Here is a 24,415-nt window from a genome sequence, read left to right as displayed (position 1 = left end):
CTTGGGGGGGGGGGGGGCTGAATAACAATACCATTGCTCCAGAGTGCCTGACAACTTTATGATTTAGCTTAACTACCACGTCCAGAACAGCACAGTCATCATCCCAGGCAAAAAGTAGGCTAACCGGTTTAACGATTAGCTGACCCGACTGCAGCTGCGGGCAAGGAATTTCAAGAATGATTTGATTTATAGCCGTAATTCTGTGATATTATGTTCAAATATGGACATAAACTTGTTGGAAAATAAGAAGGATGCTGTCTGTTCCAGGACACGCCCTGTCGCTGGAAAGTGCTCTCTCCATCGCGCAGTCTAGTCTAGTCTACCAAATCGCAGGCTGTATATGTTTCCCAGCGTTTAAACCCTCTTAATGACAGCCAAAAACTTAAAGTACAGACAATATCAGGCTGTCAACTGGTCTTTCTCCCCCCTTCAGAGCTGCACAGGGGCATCTCCTCCTGTTAATCTCGGCAAAGAAAGAGAGGCTCTACCTACCGGGCATGTCTGCTAGAGGTGAGTATCTTTTGCCGCAGAAGCCTTCATAACAATGCATATAGAGGAAAAAAGTCTCTTAATTTTACTGGGGGGAGGGGGTCCTTGGTTTAAGGATGGATGCAATGGGGAAGAGAGCCCATTTGCGTCGTCTTTCGGGAGGATGAGGCTGTGGTAATGACACCGTTGTTGTAAGTAGGTTACACCGGTGCATAGCTGAAACTATAGCTTCCACTGCTGCAGCCTTTTTATAGACAGCCTACAACTTGTATGGTTAATATGAACACTTTGCACGCTGGTCCAACCTATAAATAGATGTCACTTTTAAAAAACCCCAGCTGTGATAATGAGCTTCCTCTGTTTCTTTTAATGTTTGATATTATCTCTTTAGGGCTGTTGCATCATCAGTTAACTGGTGAACACACTCTAATTGCTGCCTAAATGAAAGCTGTTGATGGATGAACTGGTGTGGTGTAGCCCACCTTCTTAACTGACTGGTTGTGGGACTAGTCCAACTTGAGGGTCACAAGCTGGTCAGGTAACAAAAAGTACCTTATCTTTATGGTGCAACAATCTCAACCTCTAAGTTGTGGAGATCTTTTCCTTTCTTGATGAGCATAAAAAACAAGTGATACCAGCAAACAGGCGGGAAGTGTTTGTTCCCATCAGGTGGAACTTTGTGCTGTCCTGGATTTGTGTCAGGTGACTTTATCCTCTAGCAGGAGCAATAAAGAGCATCCAGTTGTTCGTGCTATAGGTTGTGATCAGATGGTCTGACATCCCCTTTCCCTATCATGATGTGGTCAACTGTATCTGTCTTCTGTGGCTGCTGGTGGAGAGTGATGGACCTCAGAGCCCACCGCTTGACAGACCCCCTGTGGTACATAGATCTGATTAGCACGCTTAAGCCCCTGCAAACAGCCAATCATTATTCATGAGAAGTACCCTGCACCCTGCAGTTGCACACTGTGAAGTGCCAATTATCACTCTGTGTTGGTTAGGTTCTGTGTAGGTTATTAATTTATTATCACAGAATAAATCAGGCACATTGACACAAACATGAGTCTTTGTAACAATATATCAAATCAAACGCATATGCTTCTTTAATTGCACTGGCTGTGGTACTCCCATTTCACATGTGCTGGAGAACTTACACAAAGTTTCAGAGGACACAACGTTTAATAATTCACAATTCATGTTTGGATTGTGTGAATATGTTTTCTTCCTATAACATAATATCTCTAGTTGCGGACTGTTGGTTGGCCAGAACAAGCATTTGAAGACATCAGATTGGACTTAAGAAATTGATAATTTTCTGACATTTCGTAGAGGAAACGATTAATAGAGAAAATAATGGGCTGATAAATCAAAAAATGAAAATAATTGTTATTTGCAGACCTGATGTGGATTACCTCAAAGGATGGGCATTATCCCTGATACCCCCTTTGTGTTTAAGGTATAAATATATAGTTTCAGGTTCAGCCTAGATTGTTGACCTCTGGTTGTGTTATTCTAGATAGTCTAGCATCATTAGGAAATCTATAGGCAGGAAACACGTTAGGTAATTGAAACATTTTCTTTGCCAGAGAAACAGGAAGTCCCCCCACCTTATTGTTCAGCAAGCATTAGCCATTTCTGTGCTCTCAGTCATGCAGTTACCCACCCCCCACTCTGTTATCAGCACAAGGCCATCAGCTTTTACCTTGGCAGTGATGCCCTTCCATTAGTCATCCCACCTTGTAGTACACCCTTGCGGGAGACTGCTCAATCTGGGTCTTTCAGAGTCATCATATTTCCGTCCCCTATTCTGTCGACTACAGTCTCTTAACATGATTACTTTTTTAAATAAAACCTTTATTTGTTTATTTTTTTAATAAAACCATTATCCTGGGGATGTTGACAGAACACATACTGTATATTATTTCAAGTAGTGCTTTCACTTTCACTCCTACCTTTGAGCTGCTCAGTGAGTCTGCCATTGATGGCCATTGAGCAGTTCGACCCGAGCCTTGTTCAAGGTCACCTCGGGAGTGGTATTTATGGACGTTTCTTATCAAATTCCTGCATCTACAGTGCATTCTCCCATCAGCCATTTAGCATAACTCTTTCATTTATTTGTATAGTTTGCTGTTCTGCTGCCATTGTTTATACACTGTTTAGGTTGGCTTTTCACATGTGGGTATTGTTCATCTTGATCCATTAAAACAACATGTTGGAAGACATTTGTGGGCCAATGTTGTTCATTCAGTTTTCTGCTACTCATGGGTTGTTGCATAAGTTGGCATGTTATATTTTATATACGATATTATGGACCTTTTTGAAGGCATTGTAGTAAAGTGTGCTGAATTGATGTATTTTAGGTGTTTTCCCCTCTTCCTAAGGACATTTCAACTAACTCTCCGCAATGTGAAAAACATTACATTAAATTATAACTTATTTTAAGCAATCAGCACTACTTCTTATTATGCATTGTAGTAAAAAAGAGTTTTGTCAGCCTAAAGGAATAGAGGGTAACATTTCTTTGGGGGCCATGCTTCCCTGGTTCCTGGATAGACTGTTTTTCCTGCTTTTTATTTCAGTAATCAAATCTGAAAGTAATCATTGCATTTGGATGGTCTGGATAGCTTTAAGTGACCAGCAGCAAAGAAAGCCCTCCCCCTGAAACCTGGTACATCTCCAGTTTTGCCCTGCTCTGACCTCCTTCTCCGCCCCGCCCTTTCCTTATGCAGGGTTAGCACATCCTGCACACCATACCTGTTACACTGCAGTGTAATCTGGATGATCAATGGTGGATGAAAAAGGAGGCATGGCTCCATTCTGCAGTAACATAATCTGATGCCTCCTCCTTATCTGACCACTGGAGAGGGCTGCTCATGCTCCAGTAGCACAACCCTCTGCATCAGCACTTTTCTCTGCCTCTGTGTGTGTGTGTTTATATACTCTATGTGCGAATATGAGGGGTCGGTGTGCGCACGTATGCATGTGTCCTGGCAAAAGCCTGAATAATTGATGAGGAGCAGGGGAAGGAGTAAAAGCTCTGCCGGACTGGACGGTGTGTGTGTGTGAGTGTGTAGAGATGGGGGAGAAGGACACAGCGTGGCAGGAGCCTGGCTACGACGGGCTCTGCAACTACGCCCAAAAAATCACCTCCTGCTTCGGACTGGATGGTAAGACGGAGGGAAATAAAGAGGAGGAGGGGGTGTTTCTTCCAGCGGAGAGCGGGAGGCAGAAACGACAGAGGCTATGAAAATGTCTGGGATGTATTTTGTGAGCGATGCCGATTCTTCTGTGCGCAGAGACAGCAGCCTTGTTTTCTGAGCATGCTGATTTGCGAGTGTGTGGGTAGTTGTGTCAAAGCTATCACAGAGTGGATGACAATTGGAGGGCAGTGCCTCACTGCAGCAGAATAGCATGTCCTTAGTTACTCTCAGGTCCATGTGTCTGCATGCGTGGGTGTAGGAGTGTGCGTCTACTTGCTTATACCTCACTACCACACTTTGTCTTTCCTCTGGAACTAAACTCTGGCTTTCTGAATGGGAGAGTGAAGGTGTGCTTGTAAGTGGAACCTGAATTAAGTCAAATGAGTTAAATACTGTATTGATGTAAATCATAGATAACTCAGCCAAGCTCCAGCCATCCTGCTTCTGCGTACCATCTCACACAAAGAGAAAAATCATTAAATTTGAAGTGCTGGCCAAGCACGACATCTCCAGACTACGAGGATATTTTGTGCTTTGTCATTGTCTGCTGTGCTTTTCATCATACTTATGTACCTCAATGGTTTTTTTTAAATTTAGTGGGAGAAGGTAGATAGCTGTTATTAGTGTCATCTGATTGATAAATATCAGGCTCTAGGGAGCCTTTTTCTCCAGTTTTTCTACTTTTAGTTGTTAATCTGTTTTTACTATATGAATGAGACAGTCCTGTCTTAGCAACGCAATGTTTTATGTTTTAAGAAACCATTTTGACACTGAGAGCACTTTGGGGGTTATCTTGGTTTTTGTGGAGTTTGCTTAGATAGATCTTTTCACCTCCCACCAGGACATACCGATGACTCAAAATGTACTTCATGCCAAACTCACATTACCAAAGGGCCTTGGAACACTTTGACTCAAGAAAGAGGGCTTGCTTATAAAAATTCAATAGCTAGATGTTGGTTATATGGATTTGGTGTGTCAAGAAAACTTTCTGGAACTCCTTGCAACAAACAAATTTGTCCCAGCACTAGATGGTTTGAACATTAAAATCTCAGAATGCGTTTTCTTACTAAGTTATATCTTCCAAAATCCTATACCTGGTGGTTTCACCAGATAATGAAGAGCTACTGCTGGCATTTCCTCTTCATCTTTTATTGTGAAGGATCTGCTGATGATTCACAGTGGGTTAGTGCATTGTTGCCTGCTCGAATGACCTTGCTGGTTGTTGACTTTGTAAAGGACTGGCAGAGTCCCAAGGCAATCGACCCTGACAGTATGTCTTGGCTCATTGTGATGCTGTACACTGATATGCATCCATTTGGTCCCACCTTAATGCAAGGTACATTCACACAAAAACACCTTTATGAACCAAATGGCATCTAAATAGATACATCTAAAATGCTTTCTCAGAAAGGACTTGCTTTGAGCTAAAATGTGTTTACTCTTCATTGGAATGATTTGAATAAGCAGAGCAGTGATTGGGGTGCGCATGAGTCATCAGGTATAGATACTCCCACCGTACACTGGGCCAACCTGATGTAGAGCTACCTAACCCCACCCAGAAGATAATCATAGGCTGAACGTCAGCCCTAAGCTGCTTAAGCCACCAGGCTGGTTGGGCTGAAGACACTCATAGTGTAAGCTTCTTTCCCTGCTTCTCACATGTATGGCAGTGCTTTTTCATACCTGCTGCGTGCTGTTTGGCATCTCCACCTAAAGGTGGACATCAGCACTCCACTTACATCCACTGCATTTCTGAAGTGACAGGTGGAGGGATCCTAACAGGAGGAGAGTCTTCCGGTGGCCTCACTGGATATTGCCATGATTTTATGATGTGCTGCTGTGAATTCGTCCCTCAGTCTCTGGCTTCTTTGTTTCGTTTTTGTGCCTCTATGAACACCCCACGTTCTTGATGTCCAAAAGTGATTGGATTTTAGAGCGGGTCTGAACCCAACACTGGACGACGCCTACCTGTAGTACTTCACCCCTCTCTGTGGGACCGTTGAAGGGCAGCAGGGCACCATGCCCACTTTGCCCAATCTCAACAGCCTGGGCAAGCTCTGTAGCTCCAGCCGCAGCCACAATGTCGACCGTGTCCGGGTGAAACGCAAGAGCTCGGTCAAGCGCATGTCCATCATCGAAGATGGGCATGTGGCTGAGGTCCTGTACCTCATTCCTAAACAATACATGGAGCAGCTGCCCTACCTTGACCCAAATGAATATTATCTGAGTGAGAAGCTGAACGATGTCGCTACAGGTAGGGCAGGAGAAAAGCTGTATCTAGATCAGTCTATTTGAAACATTCATTCACCCACTTCCCATTACAGCCGCACATCCTAGCTGTGGCTTACTTGTAAATGTAACATCAGTTTAATGATGCTTGCTTAATCAATGAGTAATAAAATTGACCATTACAATACACATTGCAATAGTGCATGGATATAATGCACTATTGCAATGTTTAAGTAAATTGTTCTACTTTTAGACATTTGTGATTGAAGTTACATTTAATTTTATTAATTATTTCAGTCATCTGCTTTTCCCCTCTTCAACTGTTGTTTGTTGATACCACGAGGGGGTGTGGTTTTAGTCATGTATTGCCTGTTTGACTACTCTTTGTACTGTTTGTACTCTTTGTGCACAAGTAGGCGTCTGAAATGGACTTGATAAGTTGTTGCTCAGTGATTACTTCATTTTAATTGGATGGCAGTGAGCGATTACACCTCACATCTGACCTGTGCACGAGTTATGCAACCATAACTCCCAGACGCCAAAAAGGGTTACTGCAAATGTTGAAAAACTCAGAAAGATTAATTACTGTCCATCTCCATAGTTATATAATGCAAACCCATATGCAAGGGCAGACCTGCTGCATTTTGCCAAGCAACAGTACATGAGGAAGTGACATGGTGGCTTACATCAGGATTACAACATGGGCATGAAGACAAATCGAGATTTGCAGACCTTATGTATTCTCTGACTGTGTGCCAGCCATATATTTCATTGCTTGGCACTTACTTTTTTGCAAATACCCCAGACAGCAGCAACTCCTTCTGTTTTGTAGTTATAGTTTGATTATGACTAATAGCCCAGGTTCAAGAAAGGATTTCTTTGCAAACTGACCCTAGATCAAAGATCAAGGCCTATGTTAGCCATTTAATTTCTTCAGTGAGAGCTAAAATCCAATTTTTTTGAACTGGAAAAATTCTTTCATGACTTTTCTGAACCATCAATCTACCAAAGCAGAAACATCGTGTTCACTGTTTCCACACTGTAAACAATGCTGCATTATTTCACTGGTTGAGCGTGATGTTATCCAGAGGTCACCATGTGATTGATGATACCTCAAAGAAACTACATAAAGCAACCCAAGATTCCTGTGGAATGTATATTGACAAGATGTTTTGTAAATTGTCATAATACTTACAAAAAGAACGAAAAGTTGTAGTGAAAACATAATTATATGTGTTCAGGGTGGCTCCAACACAGGAATGTTAATGTGGCATGAGTGAAATGCACTTTGAAGAAGTGAACCTGGTTGCACAGCATTGTTGTTCAGAAGGTTCTAACTGTTTTGTAACATTTTAAAATAGAAACAAGCTGGTGAAGTGCTTGTCATTATCCAGAGATAGATAGGATGGTCTGTCTATGCTCCAAAAGAGCTGAGGGGTTCATCCTGGTTGTTAGTATTTTCTGTCATGCTACGTGTCTGCAGATCGTCATTCAGTGCAAAGAGTGTATAGCTTAAATGTTGGCACTTGCATGCTCTGTATGCATTTGTTTGTGTGTGTGTGTGTGTGTGTGTGTGTGTGTGTAGTTGTCTGGCATTCTGCAGTCCTAGCTTTGATCCCAGGGATAACTGTGTAATATATGTACATGAACCACTGTTTACTGTAAATGTGACCTCTTGAGGTATAAGGCTGGTCTGGCTTTACTTACTCAAGGCAATAGTCTACAACTGTAAATGGCATTTATTACTGTCTATGAAATGCATGTGCTACTTGGTAACAGTGATCACTGATGTGAGGGCTGCGCGGTGTAAAGTTCCCTGGTTATTAATGGACAGTCTGACATGGATCACCCACAGGTGAGCCAAATACAGTAGAAACCTTTCATCCATGCATAATAGGCTTTGTTAATCAGGAAACTCTCTTGGCCAGCCTTATATAGCATGAATGTCCAGCACCTACAACAGAGATAATTAAAAGAGGCAAGATTATAATAGGTCCATTACTGCATTATGAGAAGACACAATAACAGCCATCTTAGTGTTGCATTTAAAAAAGGGTGGAGTGTCACTAACTATTTTTACCTCACTGGCATGTCGCCATCGCCCGGTGAGAAGAAAACGCCCCTGTGGAAGCTGATGCACGTTGTTGGGTATCCAGCAGGTGGCACAGTTGACACTGCAGTGGATGAATGCGTTCTGAATGCATAATGGGCTGCCTGCATCAGCAATAACAGAGGTGGTGCTGATGCAAAACTATCCCTCCCCCCTCTAGCCACACAGTGAGGCTCCAGCATGGCACAGATGGATCAGTGGTCCCCAGTTGCTGCTGGTGTGACGTCACTGAGTTACTTCTGAAATCCTATTTCCTTTAGCTCACACATTGAAGTGTCTGCAAACACTGGATTGGTCCCCCGGATTTGGGTGGGGATGGGACAGAGGATAAGACACATGACTTTGGTGTGGGAGACCCAGGCAGTTGTAAGTCACTTTGGATAAAAGCGTCAGCAAAATGTAATGTAATGTAATGCTATGTCCCAATGGATTTTATTTGCATCGCAGGAGGCAATTAAGAAACTTTAACATTACATTATATTGTGGAGCACTGTACTGGTTAGATAGTCAGGCTCGAGTGAAATACTATTTGTGAATAATTCTATGCTTTTTGTAAATGTGTGATATTCCAAGCACCAAAATACACAAAGCAACATATTACGTACAAAAAGTGTTTCTCTCAGTTTTGTTTTGTTAGAGTTGGCAAGAAATGTCAATCTTTGAAATGGTCATGTCGGTGGCAGATAAAAAAAGAACCGGTGTGTTCGCCAGGCTCAGCCAGGATCGTGCTCTCCTGTGCTCTTGTAATTGGATTCCAGAGGATCCACTAAAGATATTAATACAAAGCTCATGCTAGAGATCACATTAAGTCCAACCCTTAACCTCAAATGGCCCTTCTTGCCCTCGTGTGAAGTCCCCATACAGAACATGCCCTGCTGGAAGTTGTGTGATTATTACCAACTTAGGCTGTTACTCAAGGTGAGCTTGGCTTTACTGCATACAGTGTTGATTGGATCTGATTAAATATATTGTGTTATTTTCTACCATTCTTATTAATGTCCTATAGATAATATTCTCAAAAAGTGCTTATCATCTGGCAATTTTTTTTTAACACTGTATACTGTTTATAATACATCTTTGATTTAATTTCAATGATTCAGTTTGGTGCTTGGTGCTATAACTACCTACAGTTACCGTCATGAAAGTCTTTCATTCTGTTGGCTTTAAAAAAAAAATGTTTTTATGGCTTTTAAGTCAGTTTGTCAAATACACTAATTTCTGTTAAACTGAACCAATCTTTCAGCGCAGCAGGCTTATTACTGTACTGAAAAGAAAAATTATTCGCTGCCTGCTGCCTTGTCATAGTGACACAAAGTCTTTGTTGAAGTGTGTGTTATTCAGTACAATGATTTAGTAAAGGATTGTTCCAAAAAAAATCTGTTTGGTGAACTTTTTACACCTGGAATAGAGTTTATCTTCATAAGTTCACATCATACCACACAGTTTACAACAGAAGTTTAACTGATGTGCTATGAGAACAAAATGTTATAACAGAGAAATAGAGATTTCTTTATGTAGGATGTCCTTATGCCTTAACAGTCAGTGTCACAGCTTGTCTTTACATTTATGTGTGTCTTTAATAACATGCAATGTGTGTGTTCCTGCAATATTGCTGTAGTGTCTGCCTGCTTACGGGGTTCTGCTTTGGGGATTTGGGGTTACTGTTTTTGGTCACATAGAAGCAGCAGCGGCAGCCACCTGGTTGCTGCACTGAGGAGGCGGCTGACACAACAGAGGGGCTGAGCGGGAGCAGGAGGGGGAGAGGGAGGAGGAGGAGGAGGAGGAGGAGTGGGCAGAGGAAGAGGAGGAGAGGGATGGGAGGAAAACAGGCAGTTGGGAGGCAAACCCCACGCTGTAGCGGTGTTTTTTGGGAGGAGAGCTTAGCAGCGCCTACACCCCTCTCTCTCTCTCTCTCTCTCTCTCTCTCTCTCTCTCTCTCTGTGGTGTCTCGGCTCTCTTGTTTGCTCTTCAGTCTTGACTAAATAAAGGAACTAGCAGCTCCTGTGTTACTGGTGATCGATGCCCGAAGCCTTTTCTGGTGCAGATTTACCTGGATTCCAATGGTCATGGTCAAAGAAAAAGGTATCCTAGCGGTCGTGGTCGGAGAGTGTGTGTGTGTCTATGTGTGTGTGTTTTAAGGATATTTGTTTTGCTTGTCGTGCTGGATGCAGCGTGTGTATCATGTCCAGTTGGATTTGCACGTCTGTGTCTGGCTGTTTTGTTAGTCTATGATTTGATTTGATTTTTTAAAGATGTGTGGCTATATGATATAGTCACAGTAACATGGACATGGTTCTCTTTATGTGGGTGGGTGTTGCTTGCAAGAAACATGACTAATGACACAATATAAATGTGCAACATATCAACAAATTTTCTCTAGTTAAAGAACGTGCTACGCCCTTCTCAACTCTCTCCAGCAGCTGATGCTTGGGTTGGAGTCGGCTTCTTTTGGCACCGTCAGTCTTTATGTAAATGTATGTTGGAGCAAAGCGTCTGGCTTGACGGCAATTGTAAAACATTCAGGGTGATAATGTGCAGATAGTTCTGGGTTAAATCAGTCCGTCTTTTCATGCAGGCTGAGTAAAAGGTAACATGTAGAGAGAAAAAGTGGAGCACACAGGGATCCACACTGCGCAGAGCTATGGACCTGCACTCTCTGTCTCTCTCTCCCCCCCCCCCACCTCTCTCGCTCGCGCTGTCTGCAGCCGTTGCCATGGTGACCATCTAAAAGGTACACTCCATTGTTGTCAGCTGTGGCCTCATTCATAGTGTCCTGTTAAAGCAAAAAGATGACTGTTTCCACCTATAAGTGAGGTCGCCCAGCTGTGTGGGATGAATAAAGTGAAGTCAGGGGGCATGTTCCAGAGATATTAGCATTCCCGGCAATTTACTTGGGCATGTGGTCGTGAGGTCGACCATTGTTTGTCAGTATGACTCACAGCGAGCAGCTACATAGGCACAATTTTCTATAATAAAAATGTCTTGTATAAATTCAAAAGAGAAGCAATGGCAACAATTCTGTGCCTTTTGACTTTGAAAACCACTTAGAAAAATTTCATTCATAGACGTGTAACTAACTTTAATGAATTTATAAATATTACTTAAAGCAAACTATTACATTGCTGTTTTCCACATTAAATCCAACAGGAGTGGACCTGAATATGAAAGTAATTAATTATAGTAATAAGTCCCTAAACGTCCGAGCCCCTTAATACTGTCTCAACTTAACCAGCTTGATGTAACACTCCTGTGTTTTAGTAGATGCATTATGAGTTCATCTTCCAGCTTGTGTAGACAGAGTTTGCCTCCTATGTGTGGGCATGTGATATATTTAGTTTATGTCTGAAAATATTTCTATCACCAACAAAACATGTTTGCAGATTTTTTTTTGACAGATATGAGTGTGTAGGTTTGTTTATGTATCTGACAGTACACTGGTGGCTGGAGGCGGCGTCCGGCTCTGGAGCTGTCTCTTGATGTGGATTGGACTGGCCACAAAGAAAAAAGGCCTTTGCCATCGAGTCCCCCGTTCTGGCAGAACACCCGTAACCTCTGGCTGCCACATGTTCATCTCCCACAATCCCCCTGAAAGCTTTCCGTAGACTTAACCCTCTACCTCGCCTGCAAACTCGGGATTGGGATTTGTTGGTGGCAGGAGGATAGTCTGGGGTTATCGTCCACATTTGGAGGCCTCTAGTTTTTCATTCCTCTAAACAGAACTGCTTTTGCAACCGAAGTGTATCCTCTAGGGATCACATCATGCAACCTGTCTGAGGCCAGGTGGGCTCTGTACCATCAGGATGCACAGCTGACCAAATACTGAATTATACCATATGCTCAGAATGATGAATCATAATAAAACAATTGCAGTGTTAGCGTTTTGTCTGCTTTCAGGCGGTTGTCCTATTTATATAATTTATTGTGGCTATGTGTACCCAAGGTAGCATCGTCTTTTTTTTTTACCTTGATCTACATGTGCTTTTGAGATTTATGCACATTTACACAAGCAGTTGATGAATTGATTACCTTTCTTCACTCTCTGCGTTAAATTGCATTAGAAGCCCCGCTGATCATCTCAGCGGGGCTTCTAATGCAATATAACGCAGATGGTCATCACATATACGTGACCTGCCTCGTGCAGTGAACCACCAACTCCCAGAGCGCTCTGCATTCGCAATCTGAACATTTACTTTTGACACGAAAGTCCAATGTCATGTGCCTCTGTTGCTGCCTCAAGTGATTTCGCAGAGTGCTGCAGACAACTGCAGTGGTGCCTCATCTTTGAAGCTTGCTAGTGTCTAACCCCTGAAAGAGGAGCTAAATCCTTTTACAGACATCAATGCAACACACACTCTCATAGACACACAGAGTTTGTACAGCTGGCACACAGGACCAGAATATACAGATGAGATAAGTGGTCAGCCGGGGAGAGACAGTCAATGACCTAAAATATACAGGCTAAAACAACAAGGGCGACATGAGAACATAGCCATATACATTGCGCCAGTCAACAAACATCCTCCCTGTCTGGCATCGGTCGGTTCAGTTATCACAGGAAATACGACACAGGAGTGTGGGGGCCATAATGGGCCGTCATTCAGAGGCAAAGAGCCAAGGCTTTCATCAGCTCAAACACAATGGCTTCTGCAGTTCATGAAGCCACCATTGTCTCCTCTCAGATAAGTGGTGAACTGGAAGTCTCTCTCTTTCTCTCTCTCTCTCTGTTTATCAGTGTACTTTTATTATTGTGTACCTACTCAGCAACAAACGATCCGCACTGTGGTGTTTAACCGTTCAGAACGGATCATTATTCCAAACCCAGGTCCCTGAGGATTAGTTATTTAAGGTTGGGGGGCCTGGTTGAGGCTGATAGCCTGCCCCCCGCCCTGCGGAAATTTGTGCCCGTGTTTGAAGTGCTTTGTCTGGGACGCTGGTGGTGGGGCAGAGGGGCGGGGAGGCAGTGGATACAGCCATACATATTTATGGAGGGGAGGGTTAAGAGCTCCTTGTTATGTCTGGGTGATGAAGAGCTCCGCACACCCTCCCCCTAAACACACACACATACACACTCATCTGATCACGCATAGGGATTTCATGGTAGGCCTATTTTGTGCCCTTTGATATTCATTATGGGTCAGACCCTTGGAATATTACATCCCAAACTGGTTCGATTGGATGGATAAGGGAATAAAAAGTGTGTATATGTGTGTGCGTGCGCATGTGTGTGCTTGTGTATTTTGTTGCCTAGGTAGTAGTCACATCTGGGGCCAAAAGTATTGGCATGGAGGCCAAGAGTGGAGATGACTGCTTTTGCCAGTCTCTTCATCCGTTCCTCTGTCTCTCTTTGTCACACACATACACTCATACACAATAAGCCACATGCACGCATACTGTACAGACACACACACACACACACACACACACACACACTCACACACACACACACTCCTTTGGGGATGCTGTCTGTACTGGAAACTCTTCTGTCTGTGACTCTTACTGTAACAAAGGCAGATAGCTCCTGAATATTTTATTAGATCTTTTCATCTATTGTTTAATTATATTCCCCCTTTCCCAGTGCATTTCCAAACCGCTACTATGGCTTTACATTCCTATGGGTTTATGGTAGGAAATGAAGGCAAAAATGTCTGAAGCTTCCTGAGCAAATCCCGCACTCTCTGTCAATAACCCCACCGTATTGTTATTTACCAGCATGGCTGGCGCACGTGCTATGGAGAAATCTGTCCTCAGGGGATTCAAGATGGCCTTCTTCACTTCCCTCCAGAGTATCATCTGCAGCCTTTATTATTGCCAACGCAGCTAGGCTCTACTTAAATGGGAGGGGGGTGGGTGGGACATAGAGGTGGAGAGAACAGCCCCCTTTCCTCTGTGCCTGGCTTTGGGATGCTCTGCTGGTTATTGTTCCCTCAGCACCATGGTTGTGTGTGTGTGTGTGTGTGTTCATTGTGTGTTTAGGCTCATATCAGTCACTTTATCCCCTGGTGATGAGGCACGACAGATCACTCTGTCAGCACAGCCAACACATCCAGCCTAGAATGAGGAATGTGAGCAGCAGTCGGAAAAATTGTACTACTGTATATTTCACAGTGAGTTTCTCGGTGCTGAGGTTGCTTCATGTACTGCGCTCTTACTTATTTATAGCATTATATAATATACATTCTAGCAAATCTGGAGCCATTTTGCTGCTTTGACAAAAAACCCTAAAAACTCTGTAATGGATTTATTTCAAATCCCATGTTATTGAATTTCTTGAAGTCATGCTTTTGTAGACATAGAGTCCTAAGTGGGGAGGCTTGCTAAACATTTGAAAGAGTTCTCCCTAATGTCCAGACAAATCCTATAAATGATTCGATTTGAATCCTTTCAGAAAACTTTACAGCCCTTTTTACGTTGGCTTCCTTAATTTTTATGAAACATCATGTTGAGTACCCATCTCAGCTTGATTTTGCCACAGTCTCCCTCTGCGCAGCCACTGAGGCAAACATACAGCACTTTACAGTGAAAGAGGCGGGTTAAGCAGGAAAAACAAAGCGCTCATAGATTCCCATCCAAACCTCATTTTTTAGACGCTCTGTGCATGGGTTTCAAACATCTGTCTTGGATTTTTGTCAACTTGTTATGACGTTAGCAGTGTTGACTTTTCCATGCTGCTCTGTCCCTGCTGACGACTCTCTATGATGTTAAAAATAGTAAGTCGACAAAATAAACTCAGAGAGAGACTGTTGGCATCAAACCACTGAAATATATATTGTACATACTTTAAAGCTGCTCAAATCAATATTTTTAGATTAACATTGGATAAAATGACTATGTGTGTTGTGAAAGGAGAGAAAAAGGAACAAATAACCATGTCTGCAGATCCCCTCAGCTCTATGGAGCTTTTTAGTGTCACATCTTTAATACATTGGTTTACTGATTTCATTCTCATCGCAGCAGTTTTTAGCAAAAAAGCTCTAAAAATCCTCTTTACCAACCTAGCAAGCATCAAATGACAGACAAAGTTAGCTAATAGTAGGTGAAAATAGTTGAGCATTTAGCAGCTAAAGTGCCAGATACTCACCTCAGGAGATGGTGGAGACCAAATAAGAGCTGAAAGGAGAGTTAGACAGGTTGCCTGAAATAAGACTCCAAATCTAGTCTTATTTCAAAAGTGTTAACGTTTCTGAATTTGAAGCTATGCTGGAAACAAGTCTCTCTCCTCAGTTTTGAAGGACATACATTTTTTTGTAGTTTTTTTCCATCATTCATATAATAACATTGTACTCACCAAATTAACTGCAGGGATCTGAGAATGTGGCGGCATGCCTGACAGACGGGGCAAGAAACATGAGCAGTCAGACTCTTGGGCAGGTTGAAAACAAACTCTCAGTTTAGCCAAACTTATTTGAAAGAGAAGGCAAAGGGGAATGGTAAAATAACAACCTAAACTGTCCATTATAAATGTCCATCGCAATTTACCGGCCAAATACCTGGTTCATCTTTGACCTTCGGTGCTCACTGTAGTCGTGGCTACACACAATTTGACAGGTAATTATCAACATTTTGTTTGTGCTCACTTTTGGTTTTACCTCCAAATAGAGTGGTCAGTGATAAACATCTGATCTTCTGACTGCTCATGTGTGTTGCCCTGTCGGACTTTGTTGTAGTGATGTCTGTGTTTCCAGATCTTAGAAATTACTTTAATGAGTACAGTGTTATTATAACGGCCAAAACATTTTTTTGAACCAAGTTGTGATAAACTTGATTTTTTCCTTTAAAGTCTATCCAGGATAAATAGTGTGCATGAGGTTTAAAATGACTTGTTACATTGGATATTTTTGTTGAGTGTAGCTACCCAGATGGCCTGTGTTCTTCTATGGAGGTGCGATGTCACACACAGAGTTGCTGAGACTCAGTTCACTGTCACAGTAGTGTGGTTCACCCAGAGATGACTCATTGTCCTGCTGTGTGTGTAATCACTTCAGAGACACCACAGAGACAGATCCTCCACCCTACAATCCCTCTTCTCCCGCATTGTTCTTCCACTGCCCACAACTCACAAGTTCTCTCAGTTCCCTTTCAATAAAAATTAAGAATAGACTGATGCTCTGTAAATTGTATCCATACGTATTGGGCATTTTAGACTAGAAGATGAATCAAAGACTGCTGAAGTGTCTCGTTAAGAAAATGATGTGCTGAAGACTGGTCTCTCATGCGGATTTGACTTTACTGCAATTAAACCATCGCTCAATACTGTAGAAGTGGGATGCAAGGTACGCCAAGTCATCAATAATCCAGAGTAAAGTCTCTCTTTGGTAGACCATCGATTGGTCATGATGCTATTTCAGTGCCTTTGGTGGTGTCTTATTTTAGCCTTGCAGACTAATGATTCACTGCAGAGCAGAAAGAGCAAAGATCCTTTCATGTGTATTCTTAGTGTGTGTGTGTGTGTGTGTGTGTACATCTTTGTTTGAAAAAGAGAGAGGAAATGAGAGGATGAAAGAAAGAGGCTGCCTTGCAAGTAAATGCTCCTGAATGTGAAATAATCTGCTGGTTTCAGAATAGCTGATAAACTGTGTGCAGTGCGGCACTGCAGCAGTACTTACAGTACAGTAGTGCTGGATTAATGTCTGCACATGTCCAGACTTTTTACTGAGGAGGGCCACAGACTGGCATATCATGAATCTAAAGAAAACACTGGATACTGCTTGTAGAGATAAAGCAAGCTGATAATAGCTTCTCTGTTGTATAATTATGGTAGCTGTCTGTCACAAAACATCACATTAAGAAAGTGATGTCTAAATCTTCATCCAGATTAAGATCTGCACGCTAGTGTAACCTGAGTAATTTTACAATTTTGCCATCAAAGTTAGGCTATTTCAGTACCTTACTTTTTTTTTTTTTTTTTTTAAACCTGTCCTGCCCAGCAGCTTGGTATAGAGTATGATGAGCTGGATACCATATTGTGCCAGACAGATTTTACTTTAACAAGAGATTATTAATATACTCCTTTGTCTGTTTTATTATTTGTTTAATTATTTCAGTGCCATTTTTAGTTACGTTAGCTGCACTAGCGTGGCTTTAAGGTTAGCATTGTTGTTCAGACCAAAATATCTTAACAACTATTGGATGAACTGCCATGAAATTTGGTACAGATACTCCCCTCAGGATAAACTGTAACCACTTGGTGATCCCTTTACATTTCATAAAGTGTAATCATCACATCAAAATTTTAATTTCTCTTTTTGTTTATTTTGTCATTCAGACTTGTACTTTGTGTTTAATGGTACTTTTTTTTTTAACATTACATGATAACACACTAAACTAAGATTGCTAAGATCGTAAACATTACACCTGCTAAACAACCAAATGTGAACATTGTCTTTGTGAGCATATTAACATGCTGATGTTAGCCTTTACATCCATGCACAGCTGTGCGTGCCTAAGAACAGCCTCACAAACCTGCTAGCGCAGCTGTGACTGACAAAGTTGCTCTTCTACCTCACATCCTTAATTTGAACTTATTCTAGTTTTCCTTCTATCTGCACACAGGCAGTGAAATAGAAGAAGATATTTGATGACTGCTATTTTTCCATGCACTCACTTGCAACTTGCACAGAATGAGATATTCCATCACAGCAAACATCAAGCCTGTTTGGCTGTTTTTTGTTGCCAGACTCCGCTTACTGTCAAACACTTGACTTCCACAGGGAAGAATGGAAGTCTTCACAGGCCCCCCAAAATCTGTAGCTATAAAGCATTTTTGTCACTTCCATGTTGTCTTTGTTAGCATGTGACAAAAGGTAATCTCAAGCTAAAAAACACTAAAACTTACCTTTTAAACATGACAAAAAGAAACTATATATAGCATGCATTGCAAGAACTTTACTGGGAACATAAGCTAGGCTTAGACAGCAAACGGCCCTTGATATTTTCCTTTGAAGATGAAAGTACAGTAAACTCAATTGCCAAACAGATGTGATCAATATCTTTTAGTGTGCCATTTTACAAGCCCTGTTCCCCTCAGCATTTTGACTGTCCATCCTCCACTGATCAAGACAGACTATATTTAGGTTGTTACTCTCTAGGGATCCTATCTGGGCCATGAACCCCAAGTTGTGCTGACCTGCTCAATGTTGTTTTTTTTGCACTGACAGGCTCTCGGCAGCTAGTCTTTGTCTCTGGTGCTTGTGCAGAGCGTGTCCTCAGATGAACACAACAACAACAACAACAACAACAAAAGAAACATACAGAAACTGCACCGACTGCCAACTCCATCGACCACGATGACTCATCAACATCACAGCTCAATGGTAATGCTAATGTCTCCTCTCTTGCAGTGGCTCATGCGCAGAACACACACCACCACTCCACAGAGAAGCCCCTGATTCAGTGCTACAAGTGTGGGGAGCCATGTAAGGGCGAGGTGCTGCGGGTGCAGAACAAGCACTTCCACCTCAAGTGCTTCACCTGTAAAGGTACAGAAACACACAGCTGATAAATGAAAATAATCATGAAACAATCAACTTTTCGAGATATTAAATAAAGACACTTATTTGCAAATGGTTGAATGGGTTTTACTAGTGTTTACTGATTGTGATTTGGCTCAGCCTTTGAGTGAGACAACTCTATGATCAAAAAGACCAGCCTTTGGTAAACAAGTTATTTGTTTACAATTTAAAAATGAGCCCTCAGACAGCTTAGATGAGTATTTGTTTCTGAATAGGAGAAGAAGAATGTGGGAGTTGTGTGAAAACTGGCAGCTAAGGTGTGAAATTTTAAAATTCATAGCTCATTTGATTCTGTCACAATAGTAGGACATTTGCTTCCTTTCATTCAGTAGCTACATGCTGTCCATGCTGACTACAGTTGTTGTTTTTAAAAGATGATTCTCCCAAGTGATATAGTATGATATTTCACAGGTATGTCTCATGGCACTTTAGGTAAAAAGACAAATTGTACTTTTTCCTTGGCTGTCCCTAAAGGCATCCCAATCACACAAAGTTGGATAGGAACAGAATAAGTCCCAGTAATAAGGCCACAACGTCCTTTCCATCCTTCTCTAATGAGGGGTATACATGGTGGTATGACTCATCTTCACTTCTCAGACCTACATACTTCAATTCAAGTACCATCCAGACTGTTAGGACAAGTGACAGTGCAAATCCTCCTGCGTTTAGCCTTATTACTGATGGATTTCTGGCATTCTGGCATGATTACGGTGCAGCCGCCCACAGCCGACCAAGCAGTCTCAGTCTTGTAGGCTGAACCTGTCCTGCTGAAGCCCTTGTAGTTAATCTATGACTGGAGCACCGTTACAGACATAGCTTAGTTCACCAAGGGCCCGGAATAACATAAGCGAACTCTGAGATTAGTACCTAATTCTGTCCTTTACAAGTGGATATCCATGCCTTTAGAGTCTGTGTTTGTTTGTGTGTGTATTTGTGTTTGTGTGTGTGTTAGCAGTTGACACAAGGACAGCTTTAAAACGTCAAAGCCACCAGACTCTATGATTTTACCTCACAGAACACAGGAGTTGCTGGCCTACCGTTGTTTCTGTCTGTTTATTTGAGTTATTGTGTGACTATGTTGTTTTTGTTTGTTTGTGTTATTGTGTGACTTTGGTGATTTAAAGGGTTAAAAACACCAAAGTCGCACGATTACAGAAACTAACCAATCAAGGCAGTGGTAAACCAGAGCGGTAAAATTACTGTTTTTGTCAAGGGAGTCTGGTAGTTTTGACAAGAGCTATATCGCAACTGTTTCTGGTTAAACAACGATACTTGTAACTTGTGGTCATGCCAGGTTGACTGAGCTTACTGACACTCAGCGGTTATTAAGAGATACTATCCCTTGGCAGACAAATCCAAAACAGCTGTTTTTTGCTTGCTTTTATCTCATTCAACAAAAACACAAAAGCAAAACCTTTCAGTTTCCCTGAATTCACTTCCATTTCAATTTCATAAATTGACCCTACTAATTGAAACTTAGGAGGTTCAATTTATGAAATTGAAATGGAAGTGAATTTTAAGGCATTTTATGTAGTGGTATGCATCTGTTGAAAAGCTGAGGTGGTTGGACATCACAGTCAAAGGCTACCAAATCTCCACTGCTGGGTTTCTCTTGTCTCAGCTTACAGGCTAATCGTATCACCCCTGAGCCCTAATGCAATTAAATGTGATTCTCTCCCATTCATCCCTGGGATTTATCGTGGCTCATTGCATAAGAATGATTAGGTGCGGCCATCTCAAACATCAAAATATTTTCCCTCTTAGCTGTGGCATTTCCAAAAGGCTATTACATGCCCAGGCATACTCTGTGGTGCTGCAGTGGTGGACTACATGGCTCATGTGTTCATTATATGGTTGGAATACTGTACATACAGACACGCCTCACATCTGAATCGAACAAACCAGATGTGGAGTTTACACAGCATATGCAGTTATTTTGATACATGGGAAAAAATGTGTGTGTGAAAAAGTGAAGACTATTACTAATGTTTTCTGCGTTTTTGCTAGTGCAATGACTGATGTCCCTGAAATTACATTTTTTGAAGGGTTTAGGTTAAGGTGAGGTTTATGGAATATAAGTTAATTAATTGTTTAATATGAGAATAAATGTCGCACGGCAATGTTTATTTTAAGCCATTCATTTTTGAATCAGCCACTACATGACTTCACCCCAAATCAATCAGGGGTAATATCGGATTGACATGGCATTTTATAACAGACACTTATGTTTCCTAGAAGATGAATCCTAATGACTTTGATCCTCCGACTTTTTCCCGAGCACCACCATGAGGTTGATGTTTGTGTTTTTGAGTGAAATGTCTTAACTTTTAGTAGTGGAGGGATTGTCATGAAACTATTGGATGGCTAGTCATGAAATTAGGTACAGACATTAAGGCCCCCCTTAGGATGGACTATAATAACGCTATGTATCCTGTAGCTTTCTAAATAGCACTATTATTAGGTCCAAGATTAAATTTGTCCAAACTCTAAATTTGTTACCTAAGTAGTATTTCTTCCTAGTCTTTCATGTTTGTGTAGATGACAAGGTTATATTTGAATGGAAGGAAGCTTGTTGGAGACAGACTGTGTAGTATTGAATATTATATATATAATAATATAGACACAGTTATCTTCAGAAACAGTTTAAGGCCATTTCCTGGGCTAGACAATTGTAGAATTGTTGTTGCACTGAACAGACTACCTCCACACTGACAATGACAGGACCTTGCATTAGTGGTGTTGATTCATTGACACATGCCCTCAATGCAGAGTTCCTCCAAAGGGAGAAGATTCAGGGTTTTTTTTGTGACTGTGAACACTGCTGGTGAAAGGATCTTAAGTTATCCCTCACATTGTAAAGCACAGAGCTGTTAAAATCTATTTTCCACAGATTTTTTTAGTCAGCATCCATTTCATGCAGTCAGCGAGCCTCTCAGGATTACACAGACTAGCAAGTCTTAACAAAGCCATTGGTGCGTGGAGGAGCTGGGCAGCTTGATGGTCGGATGCTTTATGTGTTATATGGGCAGAGCACAAAATGAACTGACTTGCAGAGTGCCAATGTGTGTGTCCCGTATAGTATGCGGCTGTGACCTCGCCCAAGGGGGCTTCTTCATGAAGAATGGAGAGTATTTGTGCACGCTGGACTACCAACGCATGCACGGCACCCGCTGCAATGGCTGTGGGGACTTTGTGGAGGGGGAAGTGGTCACTGCCCTGGGCAAGACCTACCATCCTGCCTGCTTCGTCTGCACTATCTGCAAGTAAGAGATACCGACTCATTTAACGTTCACTGATAAAAACCCAGAGAAACCCAGAGAGAGTGAACTCTCGTGAATTGTAGAAATACTATAACTGCATTGCAAAATGTACAGGTATTCATCTGTAGGTTTGGAATCATCTTTGCACACGTCTATACAAGTCTGACCAACACAGAAGAAAACAAAGGCCTTAAAAGGTAGAAAACAGGGACATAACCAATAATAAGGTTTTGGAAAGTGCCAGAGGTCAATAATAATTTAATTGGAAAGTATATCAGTCCTTCCTGATTAAATTTGTGCTTAAAACATATCCCTGGCTGACTTTGATCTGAATTTGCTTATTGATTTCCACTATATCTATTGATTCTGATCTACACAAAAGCTACTCTGTAGAGTTACCTAGATCTTACTTCCTCCCATTTTTGTACAGCTTCCCAATACAGTAAAAAGGAAATTCTGCTTAGAATCATGTGAAGTGATGGACAAACAAAGTTGAAGTCCAAGTTGGCGGGAATTCCAGTAGACTCCATTCAGTACAATGCTGTGTCTCACGTCTGCGTCATCTTTCTAAATGTCGTTGTTGACACACATCCACATCATCGGGTCCTGTCATCTTAAGCTCAGTCAAGCAACCTGCAAGCTAATAAACTCTTACACTTAGCACAGGGCCACAGCTCATGTCTTGTTGACCGAATGTTGATGTCACCCTGCTTCCAGACGACCGTTCCCTGCCGGGGACAGGGTGACCTTTAACGGGAAGGACTGTCTGTGTCAGTACTGTGTCGAGCCCATGTCTCCAGGACCAAAGGACATACTGGGCTCCAGCAGTAAGTAGCCATTGTCTGTTAAACACATGCACACAGGTTTAATGCACAGGAAGGCATTCGCTTGCACGTGATGCTATTTTGGCTTCCACACAGAATTGGGAAGTTTGCAGTAGGATTCAAAGTGAAAGTGGATTACTTGAAGGAATTATAAAACTTTTAGAAAAACAAAAAGTCTGGCAAAAACAGCTTTCAGGTATGATTCATGCAAGACATTTAATGTAGCTGTTGTCATTTTACCTGTGATTATTGTGCTGTGAAGAATAATTTTCAGGTCAACAACATCTTTCCCACATGCGGTTAGCATAAATTTAATTGACCACCAGAATGTTCAAATCCATTCAAGACTTTAAAACTTTTATAAACATTTAATCGTGAACATTAACCCCTTCATAAGCAGCAGCCTGTTGGTGAGTCAGCCCATTCTGAGCAACCAAACGCTGTTCAAACCAATAACACTTTACTTTGAAGTGGAGATCCAAAGGTTTTCCAAACCAAAAATATCAGGCTTAATTTTGGAGAAATGTGCATAAAATGACGCACAATATATCTAGAATATTTCCACTTTGTTAAGCGGTACAGTTAAAACAGCATGGGGTCTTGGGTTTGTTCATTTTAGCTACTTAAAGGAATAGCTTGACATTTTTGGAGAATACACTTTCTGAGAGTTAGCTGACAAGATCACTACCACTTTCATGTCTATGAATTTCATGCCAGCAGTTGTTAGCTTAGCTTATAAAACCTACAACTTCTCGTTTTTAGACTTCGGTTTCTGTACGGATTAAACAAACAGAGTTAGGAAAATGAACCAGGCTTGCTGTTTCCATCAGCTGCTGACCTAAACTAAGCTAAGTGACTGCTGGCTTTAGTGTCATATTGAACGGACAGATATGACAGTGTCAGCAAAATAGCGAGTAAAGCTTTTTCTCAAAATGTCATGTCAACTATTTCTTAAAGGGAGAGAGAGAAAATGTTAAAGAGTTAAGTAAGTGTGTAAAACAGATTGTAGCTGGTACTACACAACAGTTCCACGTATAGCAGAAGGTACTTTGTAAGGAGCTCTTCTGCAACCCAGTTATGCTTTAATACTGAATCGTGTAGTGCTATCATTCAGGGAGTTCCTCCACCTCTTTTTCCTCATGAAACAGCCTCGTGTTCGACCAGCCATGTTGCTTTATGAATAACACCAAGACAGGCCTTGCTAAATAATGCATGGCCATGCATTTCCTTTCCTCTGGAACAGAGAACGTGCAGCCCTCAAATTCCTCCTCTTCCAACTCCTCTCATCATCCCTCTTTCTCTTTCCTCCCTTCTTCTTCCTGTTCTCTGTCTCTCTCTCTCCCTCTCTGTCTCTCTTTCTCTCCCCCACTGGTCTCTCTGTTGCCGTTTGAAGAGCTTTTAGACAAGGTCACCTATAAATAAGGCATGCTGATTCTTCTCACATCGTCATCGCAACCTCGTTATGCCTTACGTAGTTATCGTCCCCTGTGGTTGCAGTGGGCTCTGTGTTGCTTTCATCCTCTGTTCATTAAAGAAGAGATGACAAGATGATTGTTCTTTTAGAAAGCAACCTCTTACACTTTTAGAGCCTCAGGATCCTACTTGGATATGGATGGAGCTTTTAGAGCCATGGTAAGACAGTTGTGGATGATAGAAAGAGGCAGCTGTCAGAACATTGCTGGTTACCCTCTATCACCATCTAGTGTCTTGGGTCATAACTGACAAGACGTCTCACTCGTTTCATGCAATTATTTAACCCCTCGGTTAATATTTTGAGCCCATTAAAAGCTGTGTT

At 41.8% G+C, this 24,415-nt stretch overlaps 1 protein-coding gene across 12 annotated transcripts in view; it reads left to right on the top strand.

The window, feature by feature from the left end:
• ablim1a (actin binding LIM protein 1a) overlaps positions 1-24,415 on the top strand; it is a 43,082-nt gene that overhangs the window by 845 nt on the left and 17,822 nt on the right. For 2 of the 12 annotated variants that reach the window (XM_046071495.1, XM_046071496.1), the window contains exons 2-5: positions 434-510; positions 18,366-18,503; positions 21,616-21,799; positions 22,514-22,623. In XM_046071495.1, coding sequence (XP_045927451.1) covers positions 498-510; positions 18,366-18,503; positions 21,616-21,799; positions 22,514-22,623 — 445 coding nt within the window. In that variant the 5' untranslated portion in view covers positions 434-497. Of the gene's footprint in view, positions 1-433; positions 511-3,430; positions 3,657-9,988; positions 10,111-18,365; positions 18,504-21,615; positions 21,800-22,513; positions 22,624-24,415 lie in introns of those variants that run through there. The other 10 variants (XM_046071494.1, XM_046071497.1, XR_006828454.1 and 7 more) reach the window with 6 other exon arrangements.

This window comes from Micropterus dolomieu, linkage group LG15 (assembly GCF_021292245.1).
Source record: "Micropterus dolomieu isolate WLL.071019.BEF.003 ecotype Adirondacks linkage group LG15, ASM2129224v1, whole genome shotgun sequence".
Classification (NCBI taxonomy): domain Eukaryota; kingdom Metazoa; phylum Chordata; class Actinopteri; order Centrarchiformes; family Centrarchidae; genus Micropterus; species Micropterus dolomieu.
This window is presented reverse-complemented; position numbering and strand designations above follow the sequence as displayed.